General features: G+C 34.6%; 1 protein-coding gene across 2 annotated transcripts in view; it reads right to left on the reverse strand.

Annotated features, from left to right (window-relative positions):
- Nucleotides 1-3575: 3575 nt before the first annotated feature.
- The window catches only part of SGPP1 (sphingosine-1-phosphate phosphatase 1), a 40175-nt gene continuing 31207 nt past the window's right edge, over nt 3576-12543 (reverse strand). For both annotated transcript variants that reach the window (XM_014853725.3, XM_044773720.2), the window contains one exon: nt 3576-6022. In XM_014853725.3, coding sequence (XP_014709211.2) covers nt 5471-6022 — 552 coding nt within the window. In that variant the 3' untranslated portion in view covers nt 3576-5470. The remainder of the gene's footprint in view (nt 6023-12543) is intronic.

Consider the following 12543-nt stretch of genomic DNA (forward strand, 5'->3'; position numbering starts at 1 on the left):
TTAAAATATGTATTTTGTAAAGCTATTCAAAACATTTTGCAGAGTGGAAAATGTTGACAGAATATTACCTCAGTTCTTTATTTATTATTTCAAGATTATCACAGCATTTCAATCAGAAATGAGCAAAAATAACACTATCCATTAAAATGAGTTTGGTGAGTTTTATCCCTTAAATCAACCCAGATAAAAGAGGGGGAGGGGGGGCCAGCCCAGTGGTGCAGCAGTTAAGTTCGCACGTTCCGCTTCTTGGCGGCCCAGGGTTTGCCAGTTCGGATCCCGGCTGCAGACATGGCACCCTTGGCAGGCCATGCTGTGCTAGGCGTCCCACATATAAAGTAGAGGAAGATGGGCACGGATGTTAGCTCAGGGCCAGGCTTCCTCAGCAAAAAGAGGACTGACAGTAGTTAGCTCAGGGCTAATCTTCCTCAAAAAAAAAAAAAAAAAAAAAAAAGAGGGATGAGGACTCTTTATATATTACAGGAATTAGAATCCCTTCTATTATCATCAAACCCAACTGAGTCTCCTAAATCTGGGCCTGGAGGAGCGTGGGGGAAATGAATGAAGGGAGTCCAAAGATACACACTTCCAGTTATAAAATCAGTCAGTCCTGGGGATGTAGTGTACAGCATGGTGACTGAAGTTAATAACACTATATTGCATATTTGAAACGTGCTAAGACATCTTAAAAGTTCTCATCACAAAGAAAAAAATTTTAACTATATATGGGAACGTATGTTAACTAGATTTATTGTAGTGATCATTTTGCAATATATACAAATATTGAGTCATTATGTTTGCACACCTGAAACTAATATAATGTTTCATGTCAATTAGAGCTCAATAAAAAAAAATCTGGACCTGGAGACCTTTGGAATCCGGGAGAACCTTTAACTGTGCTTAAGTAAAAAAACTGTTATTTGAGCCCTGAATATATCTCATCTACATCTTACTTATAAATATCACTTTAATTATAAAGATCACAGATTGTGAAGCAGCTGGTTATATGAAAGATTAAAGATGAACTTTACAAAGTCATATTCTCAGGAACACATTTATTACTAGAAACTAAAGTTATATCCCTAAATATGAATATTTTTTCTGATTTGATTTTAATTCTAAAGAAAACAGTATCTTAAAACTAACTTAGATACAAATCACATTCTATACAGTAGGATATTGTAGTAACTACATGTAAAACATTTCAGGAATCTAAATTATCTTTTAAACATTTGCATGAAGAGTGACAAAATTCTTATCAGATAAATTGGAAGCACTTATTTACAACCTAAACTTTAAAAACAGCTCAAACGAGAAGCAAAAGGTAGACTATTACATAATTTTAAACTTTCTTTAGATCATTCATCTGAGAGTCTGATGAAAGTTGTAGAATTCTTCTCCATGAAAATACACATACTAAAGCCTGTCTAAGGATTGAGCATTCATTCAACATGTATTAATTGAATGCCTACTGTGTCCCGGGATCCAGAAGTAAACAGAGGCACAAGCTACTTTTCCTCATGGAGCTTACATCATAGAGATGAAGACAGAAAATTTAAAAAGTAAATAATATACAAATAAGATATTCATAGTTTGTGATATGTGCTACCAACAGATGTCAGTTATGAGAAGCCCTAATTTAGGACAGGGATAAACCTCAAATCTCAAGAGGTAATATACGGTGGTAATCTTTTTTAAAAAAGAGAATTCATTTTCCCTCTCATAAGAAAATGTCATTATGCAACGAAAGAAACTTTAAAAATATGTATTGTCAAACAAACATTAGATATGCTGTCATATCCTGTTGCTTGCAGTACTAGAGCTGGGGTGCTTAGACATCCATGGAAAATGCACCAAGACTAAAAATTACAAAAGGAATAAAGAAGGACAAATTAGGAAATACCAGCTAGTTGAGGTTTAAAAAGTGTTTATTTCTGTAAACATTTTTATTTCAAAAATGTTTATTTTTCTTTGAACTTTCCCTCCTGTGTGTCTCACAAGGAAGGAATGCTTTGTTTAGAAAGATTTGTAGTGGTTTGGTGGGCTTAAAAATGAAGCTTCCTAGGGGCCAGCCTTGTGGTGTAGTGGTTAAGTGTGTGCACTCCACTTCAGCGGCCTGGGGTTTGTGGAATTTGGATCCTGGTGCCGACCTACACACCACTCATCAAGCCACGCTGTGGCAGCATCCCACATACAAAATGGAGGAAGGCTGGCACAGATGTTAGCTCAGGGCCAATCTTCTTCACCAAAAAAAAGTTTTCTAAAACGTCCTTTACAATTAGCATGTTAAAACTTACTTTTATTGTGCTATTTATAGCTTACAATTAAAATTCAAGTGTAGAAGTTTTTTTCTTTTTAACTTATGTATACTACAGAAGGAACTGGATGATAACCAAAATTCAACAAAATATCTAGCATATCCACTATGTTCAATTACTCTTTCTCAAACTATCGCCTCTTTTCTTTCTCAAAAAAATCTCCACAGCAAACAACTAAAACTCTCTTCAGAAAAACGAATTCAACCATAAAGCTGAATTTTTGTCTTTGCTGAGGAAGACTTGCACTGAGCTAACATCTGTTGCCAATTTTTCTTTTTTGTTTTGAGGAAGATTAGCCCTGAGCAAACATCTGTGCCAATAGTCCTCTATTTTTATATGTGGGATGCTACCACAGCATGGCTGATGAGTGGTGTACGTCTAAGCGTGAGATCCAAACCCATGAACCTGGGCTGCCGAAGCAGAGTGTGTGAACTTAACCACTATGCCATGGGGCCAATCCCTATAAAATTGAATTTTAAGAATTGGTTTTTACTGATGTCCAGATTAAACAGCTTGATTTTTAAATCTGGGTAAACATTCTTTGTTAACAAGAATGAAATTGCTTTGGCAATAAAAAATCTTTGCCATATAAAACTGTCTGGTTATATATTTAAAACAAAAACATTTTAGCATTTATTTATAAAATGTTTTATGAAAATTTGCCTTTAAGTTATATTCATATCACTGAATTAATTTTTATGTTGTCTTTGAAAGACACATTTAATACATATTACTTCTAAAGAAAACTGGTAAATAAAGTAAAAATAATTATGTAAATCTACTGTAGCAGCATTGCTTTATATTAGGTCTTATAATGTATTTCTGGCAGACCTAGTTTTTACAATTCACATGTCATGGCATTTTAAAATTACAAAATGAAATGTCCCTATGTTTATTCTGCCTGAAAAGGTACCTGTTCCTAGTATTATAATTCCTTAATTAATGGATTAGCAGTCAACTACCTACAATACTATTAGCCACAAATTTTACTGAAACATGTTTTATGCATAATTTTTAAAAATAAATATTACGAAACTTTTCACTAAAAGCACAATATCAGAATGATCATAAATGGAGCCCAAAGTCAGCATGAACCTTAAAGGATTTCTTCAATGTCTTCTGTTACTGAAAACAGTACTGATTTTGAATAAAATGCTTCAGAGGAAAAGCCTGCTAGAATGAAAATCCTAGATATATTGTATAATCTCCACCAGATAATACAGATACAAATGCACAGAAAGCAAACAAGACCAGACATCCTTCAATCTTGAATTTGGTTTTTATTTTAAAATACATTTAGCATGAACTATCATAGGACAGAAAACAAAACACAAAGAAATGGAATATCTTCAAATACCTTTTAAGCTAGACATAAAAATTAATAACATAGCATAGACCCAAATTATGGGAAATAGACTCTAAAATTTGATTCATTAAACACATTTTGAAAGAAAAGTTCTTTGCACAGTTTCCAACGTACCGATATGTTCCTAAGTGCCTTGGTTTCCTTTTAACTAATAGGTAAAGGTCCTAAATTTAGTTGCTTTACTTAAAATTACTGAATTCAGTATTGGTAAAAATTACCATGTCCCTAAGTTCTCAATCAGAATTATAAAAATATGAGCTCAAATAGTTATGCTGCCCAAAATAGAAACATCTTAAGTGATTACTTCTGGATAATCAGACAGATATTGCACAAAAGTCAGTAATTGCATACCTAATGCTCATTTATATGGAAAGTTAATTCTCTTCTTTATGAAAAACTTACTACAAATAAACTTAATGTTAACCTAATTACAATCACACTTCAAAATATAAAGGCACAGACAGAATCAAGAATAGTTTAATACTATACCCAAAGTTTCCACTGTGAAAATAATAGAAAGTTGAAAAAATAATAGGATCTAAAATACTGATACTTTTAGATTTTATAATTTATCTTAAGTAGCTAATAAATGGGTATTAAAAGGTAACACTGCTAAATCCAATCCTTTCCAAATAATTTAGAAAAATGGTTTGTTTACATATGAAGCATGTGCATTGTCCCATCTACAAATTTCAATTACATTTTCATTCACTGGAAATATCTACCTGCAGTATAAACAATCAAGACAATGTACAAAAAAATATATCTTGTTCCTATAACTGACAATGCACAGAAAAATACCTACAAAAATGGAAATATTTATCCATTTAGCTTCCCAATAAATTTGTGACAAAGTTTAGCCCATTCCACATTCTATCTAGACAACGGCTAAAGACTGAGGGGGGTTTGCTTCTAGCCCTGTTAGCTTGACATATATTTTAAAAATATTTGCCTGATTATGAGTAACTTAAATAGTCAGCATCTCATTTTTATATCACAGTACATGGCATTTCTTAATTCAGCAACAGAAAGGCACAATTAGCAAGCACTAAAATTCAGTACCTGAATTATTAAACTGATGTACATAAGAACTGCAAATGAAATACATTCAACAAAGTGTACAGAACTGGAGAAAATAAAAGGAATCCAAACACTAACTTTTCTGAAAATTTGGTCCATTAAAAATACCTCCCATGTTCAACATCATGAGTAACATGAAAGGTGATGGCAGTGTAAAAACAGGCAATAAAACAATATGCGGTAGCATATGAATTCTGGTCTAGCAATTATGCAATTCAATTAGGAAACGGCTCCCATAGTAAAGAAATGTTCAATATGTCTGTTAATAACAACATACCTGTATTAAGTCCAAATACACAGGCACCAACTGTTTGCATATTATTTTTGATTTTATAATACACCCCCCAGTTTAAAAAACTTAGGTACATTATTTTATACATAACATATATTAGATACATAATTGTATATTATGTACCTTAATATATATTATATATAACTTGAATCCATAACAGCACACAACTCTCCAAATATTACATGAACACTCTAAATGGGCACTTACCATTTTCTCAGTGTTGAAAAAGCTCAGCTCACCTAAAACAATATCTGGATGTGCAATGATAAAATGCACTGACTCTTATGAATTTACTTAAATAATTATTTAAGTTTAATTCCTGCAAAAGCCTAACTCTGATTTGGCTTTTAACTAGAATACATTTTTAGATATCAGTAACTGATACCCTCCTTTCTTATCATAAACAATATTTCTCCATCAAGAGATACCAATAAAGGAAAATATGTAAGGGATCAAAAACGTGATAGAGAAACCAACCATTCCATAGGTAATATATCGATAAGGAAGTTCAACTTCCATGTGCTGTCTAGCGTTTCGAACATCATCACATGGTATACTGAAGATTTTACAGGCTAAAGGAATGGTGATCCTTTTCATTATATCTCTCACTATTAGTACAAATACCATCCCTATGAGGATCCGCAATATGGCTTTTCCAAACAGAGTCACAGTAATAGGGGGTGTAGCTAGAGGTAACATATCCAGAGAAGGATCTAACATTAGACCCATGTTATAGGTGACATGAGATCCACATGCAATTCCAGCACCACTTCCTAGAATCTCAGCAGTGTCTCCTCGGGATGTACTCCAGGTGTCCAGAGTGAAAGAAAAGATCCCCAAGGCTAAATGAAGCCCGATGATGAATAACGGAGCATATCTGTGAGTCTGGTTGAAGTTGTCAATCAGGTCGACGAATGGATAGAAGACAACTAAGATTAAAATGGTATATAGGAATCCAGCAATAATATCCTGGGAAAAAAGAAAAGTAGAGCTGTTTAGTATAATACTATCTTTGACATTAAAAAAACATATATTTCACACTTCAAATGTTGATAGAAACTTTTAAAATATGTCAGATTCTCAAAGTAAACTGTACTAATTGACCACATAATAGGTACTAAAAACTGTTTTAATGATAATAAAAGGACTTATTGATGATAATAAAAGAATTGTGTTTTCAAAGTTCTATCCTTCTATAAATTAACTACACATACACTACAGACAAATTTATATTCCAATCCTGAATAAACTATGCTCAAATTATGTAGTTTTGATTTCTGGGATAAAGAATATATTTATTTTTCAAAGAAACCATCTTCATTTTCATGCATTTAAATATATTTCCATGATCAAAGAGGATACAAAGCCTGGGTAGCTTCCTTTTCCTATTCATTCATTCACTCACCCAACAAACACTTAGTGAGTACCTACATGTGCCGGCAGTATTTTGGTGCTGAGGATGTATTGCTTAAAAAAATGACAAGATTCCTGCTGTGACAGAGCTTATATTTTAGTGGGGATGACTGAAAATAACCATGTAAGTAAAAAAGTAGATGAATATTACAATTTCAGATAGTTATAATAAATGTTATGAAGAAACTAAAATAGGACAATGGGATAGTATGATGAAAAACTTTATTAGAGCGATTATGGAAACCCGTTTGAGGAGGTGACACTTGAGCAGAGACCAGATTTCAAAAAGGAGTCCGCCCTGTCTTTAGATGTAAGGAAAAGTGTTCCAGGTGGATGGAATACCAAGTGCCAAAGCCTAGAGGCAGAAAAGAACCTAGTGAGTTCCAGGAACTGAGAGAAATCCAGATGGCTCAAATAGTGAGCAAAGGGAAGAGGGATGTGACATGAGGACAGAGAGTGAGGCAGAGACCAAATCATGTAGGGCCTGGGTAGGCTGGGTAAGAGTTTAGATTTTATTTCAAAAGTGATAGGGAGGGGCTGGCCCCAGAGTGGTTAAGTTGGTGCGCTCTGGTTCGGCGGCCCGGGGTTTCGCTAGTTTGGATCCCGGGCGCAGACATGGCACCGCTCATCAGGCCACGTTGAGGCGGCGTCCCACATGCCACAACTGGAAGGGCCCACAACTAAAATATACAACTATGGACTAGGGGGATTTGGGGAGAAAAAGCAGAAAAATAAATAAATAATAAAAGTGATAGGGCACCACTGAAGGATTCCAAAGTAGGAGTGTAACATAATCTGATTGATATTCGTAAAGGGACACTCCATCTGCTGTGTAGAGAATGGATTACGGGGGAAAGTATGGATGATGGGAGACCACTGGAGACACTTGTGGGGCGCTACTGCAGTGGTTCACTCTAGACATGGTCCGTATCCACATGAAGAGAAGTACATGGATGGATTTAGTAAAATATTTTAAAATTAGAGTTGACAACTTCAACTTGGTGATGGACTGAATGAGGGAGAGAAGCAGAAAAGAAAGGGATCAAAGATGAAGCTAGTTTTAGGCATGAACAATTGCGTAGACAGAAGATGGTTTACTGGAGGAAATAAAAGCTATCATTTAGAGAACTTTCCTTTCCGAATCATTCCTGACATGAACAAAAATGTTCCAGAATTTCCACCTTAAAACAAACAAAACAAAATCCTGGGATCTACTCTCTATCACTGAAAAATATATAAAAAGAGTTGCTCATATTCACTGCCTCCACTTCCTCACTTCCCATGTTTGCCTTCTGCCTATCATTAAGCCTCAAAGCCGGATCCCATAATGAATTTATAGACTCCATTTTCCCTTATCTTGGAATTACCTTTCCCACCTATATTTTAGGCAAATTATCACACACCCTCTGAGATTCTGCTCAGGCGTCTATCTCCTCCATAAACTTTCTCCTCCTACTCTATAATAAAGAATGTCCTCCTTTTGGCTTCCATAGCATCCTCTACATACCTGCTACAATTACCACACTGTTTTCCATTTCCTTGCTTGTCTATTTCTCCCAGAAAACCAAAGGTTTACAACCCTTGTTGCCTATTAAAATCACCTGGGGAACTTTACATACTCATGCCTGGGCCAATCTTCAGACATTCTGATTTAATTGAATTAAAGTGGGAGTGGCACATCAGTATTTTTTTTAAAAAGCTTTCTAGTGATTCTGTTGTTCAGCACTGGTTGAAAATTACTGCATTACATATTTTTATTACATTTAGACTGTGATTTCTCAAAGGCAGAGAGTTTATCTTATTTATACACATATACCCAGTGCCTGGCACACACTAAGCAGGCAATAAATATTTAGTTAGTTAAATTAAGATAGTTAAAGTAATTTTTTAGACTCATCACACTGACTATATAATCTTGCCTGACAAGAACTCTGTACAAGAAACAGATGAAACATAATTCTTGAATTTAGGCTAAAGACATCTTCAGGGAATACTACTACTTTCTGTACCAAAAACAGTATTCTAATACTTTACATTTATTTACATTTCATCCTCACAACCACCCTGATAAGGCTTGGGACAATCTCATTTTGCTCTTTAGTCTCCAGAATAAATATTAAAAGTGGCTTTTTTCCCTTTCAAAAGTGTCCAAATTTGATGAAAGTTTATGGATACCTCAATTAACCAGTTTTTAAATAAAATTAGACTAAGCTCATATAACTAGACATTTAATCTCATAGACTGAAGGTGCTCAATACATCTTTTGAAAAAAATGAATAATCTCAGAATTAAATATTGGGAGTGAAGGAAAACTAAATTTCCCACTTTTTTTGAACATGAGGTCTTTCATGAAAACTCAATGATACGTACTAAAAGTTACCTAAGAGTTCTGGTTAACTGAATTTTACTGCAATCACTCAAAGATTCCACAAGCAATCCTAACTCCGATCATACTTCTGCATAGAGATCTCAAATTCTGTGACTGCCACACGTCGATTCTTCAGAGTTCAGACCCATAAGTGTCAAATAATTTCACTTCATGAGGTGAGGTTCCCTTTGTGCTATCTCACCCTTTCTTCCTGACCTTATGATTAAAGGCACAGGTTTCGGAAAGTAACCATAGCATTCTGGCTACCAGGACAAAAGCTATTACTTTATTTTTCATTTAAATTTCATGACTGACTCAAAATTTTAAATTACATGCTAATGTAGAAGTATTCTGAGCCTTGTAATTCTCATACAGAATGGGTACCAAGTTAGATGTTTTAAATAAATGACAATTAATGAGGTATTTATATAAAACCATACATAATATATTTACTCTAAGGTTAAGTAAAAAGTTAATAGCTCTGCAGTTACTTCTTTTTTTAAAAAAAAACTTCTTTCATATTATAGATATAAGTACATCATTCCTGTAAAAAGCTTTTTACAGTACCTGAAAAATGAAAAAATTAATCAATTAAATCACTTTTAGGACTTTTTAATGTTTGATCACGTTAACATTAAGAATTCTTTAAAATGACAACGCATATCAATTACATTTTTGGAAGTATGTTTCAGTGTGACATAAAACATCCAGTATTTCTTGTCCTGTACTTTTTATGTATAGCTCCATGAACATTAAACTTAGATTGCTACAAGACTCTATACAAATCTGCCTCCTTTTCTGATTGAGTTATTAATTATGTACGATATCACCCTGGATAGTAAAGGTATATTGAACTTCCATGCAACAGAACCAGAACAAAGGAATGACGGAGTTCAGGACATAAACATAGTGGCTATTGTGATATCAATTTAATGTATAACATTTAAATGTACAACTAAGTGGTTTTAAGCATTATAGCACAAAGTATGCAATAAAGAAAAATTAATGTTAAAAGTAACAAAAAGAACTCAAAGTAGCAAATTTTCCAAAAAGAAACTTAGCAAATAATTTTAGATACTTATTAATTATAAATAACTTATATGCTCTAAAAGTTAATAATTACACACTTGAATGCTATAATCAGGTTATCATCAAATTTATGGTAGAAGATATCAAATATCATAGATTCAATAAATATTTATTATGTATTAAATATGGAATTTTCTCCTTTTCTTTTCTCCTGATGAGGAAATAGAACTAGAGAGGCTAGTAATTTGCTGGGACTAGAATTCAGGACTCCTGTCATCTCCTAGTGGGTTGTTTTTTTTTTTAAATTATAACACATTTCAGGTGTCCTGCTTGTAATTTCAATATGCCACTGATGCCAACAGAGTTTCTAACAACAAAATATATTTTTGAAATGCATTGCTTTTGACAAAAAAGGCATTATTAAGGATGGATTTTGAAATTTTTATCTTCTTTAATTAAAGTTCAAATTTATGGGGCAGGCTGGTGTAGCAGTTAAGTTCATGGCTCCACTTCGGCAGCCCAGGGTTCACAGGTTCAGGTGCTGGGCACAGACCTACACACAACTCATCGAGCTATGGTGTGGTGGTGTCCCACATACAACAAATAAATGAAGATTGGCACAGATGTTAGCTCAGGTACAATCTTCCTCAATGGTAGCTCAGGGACAATCTTCCTCACCAAAAAAAAAAAAAAAAAAAAAAAATCAAATTTAATACCTGCTCACTATAGAAAAACTAGGAAATACAGATAAACGATAACAAGCATGGGCCGGCCCAGTGGTGCAGCAGTTAAGTTCACACATTCCACTTCGGTGGCCTGGGGTTCGCTGGTTCAAATCCCGGGTGTGGACATGGCACTGCTTAGCAAGCCATGCTGTGGTAGGCGTCCCACATATAAATTAGAAGAAGATGTCAGCTCAGGGCTAGTCTTCCTCAGCAAAAAGAGGAGGATTGGCAGCAGTCAGCTCAGGGCTAATTTTTCTCAAAAAATAAAAATAAAAAATAACAAGCAGTTATTACCCAGGAATAACCACTACTAAAACTCTTACTGTATACTATTCTAGATGTTTCTCTTTAACATGTTTTTGGGGTTTTTTAGTTTATTTAGTTGGTTTTTTATTTCTTATTATAAAAGTGGGTTTGAGAGGTACATACTACTTCATAATCTCATAATACCTTTTTTTTTTTTTTTGAGGAAGATTAGCCCTGAGCTAACTACTGCCAATCCTCCCCTTTTTGCTGATGAAGACTGGCCCTGAGCTAACATCCATGCCCATCTTCCTCTACTTTATACGTGGGACACCTACCACAGCATGGCTTTTGCCAAGCAGTTCCATGTCCACACCCGGGATCCGAACTGGTGAACTGCTGTGCCACGGCGACAGCCCTCTCACAATACCTTTCTAAAAAGACTTTCCATATATAGACATATAAACTTTTAGTGCAATTTTGGGTAAATATAATTACAACATTCATAATTTTACTAATGTAGAAACAAAACAGTAACTTGACAAGTGCTCAACATAGTAACTTAAAAATCAGTTGTGTTTTAAGAAATTAAATTTGAGAGGTAGGTGTGATAATAAATGTTTTAAAAGATGGATATAGTAACTCTTCCCTACTTTTCTAGGAATTAAGAAAATCAATTTAGGAAAGTAGTTAGATGTTAAAAATAAACTAAGCTGTGGCTCTTTGTGTTGTAACAATAAAAACAAAGCATATGGCAAATACCTAATGAAGTGTTCATTATAAATTATTTAGAACACATTACTGGAACTCTCTTCTTGATGTTAATGAAGAAATCAGCTTGGATAATATGGTATCCAAGCACCTCTTAGCAACTTCTAGGGCACATTCTGCCTATAGTTGCACACTAACCTCACAATACACAGTGAAGATATAAATTATGATTAAGAAAATAGTTCAAGGGGGCCAGCCCCGTGGCCAAGTGGTTGGGTTTGCACGCCCTGCTTCTGTGGCCCAGGGTTTCGCTGGTTTGGATGCTGGGCGTGGACATGGCACTGCTCATCAAGCCATGCTGAGGCAGCATCTCACATGCCACAACAAGAAGGACCCACAACTAAAAATATACAACTATGTGCCGGGCGGCTTTGGGGAGAAAAAGGAAAAATAAAATCTTTAAAAAGAAAAAAAGAAAATAGTTCAAAATGCAGGTAATTAGTGAAACATTAAAATATAGGAAAAAGTGAAAATTGTGGGAATATATTAGACCCATAAGGTAAAAAACATGGGTATGGGGCCAGCCTGGTGGCGCAGCAGTTAAGTTCTCACATTCCACTTCAGCAGCCTGGGGTTCGCCGGTTCGGATCCTGGGTGCGGACATGGCACCGGTTGGCAAGCCATGCTGTGGCAGGCATCCCACATATAAAATAGAGGAAGATGGGCACAGATGTTAGCTCAGGGCTAATATTCCTCAAAAAATAAATAAATAAAATAAAACAAACAAAAAACACATGGGTTTCTTATGGGTACAATTTCATATATCAATTATCAAGTGATGATATATTATTGATTACAAACGGTTGTTATAACACAGAATCATAACCATGCTTGCAAGTCATCTGTGGTTTTACTTTGAAAAGAAAAACAAAAATTTGTAATGTTATACATAAAATTCAGTAGCTAGTCTGAATAACACTGATAAAACGTTCTATGCAACA

Source organism: Equus asinus, chromosome 7 (assembly GCF_041296235.1).
Source record: "Equus asinus isolate D_3611 breed Donkey chromosome 7, EquAss-T2T_v2, whole genome shotgun sequence".
Taxonomy (NCBI): domain Eukaryota; kingdom Metazoa; phylum Chordata; class Mammalia; order Perissodactyla; family Equidae; genus Equus; species Equus asinus.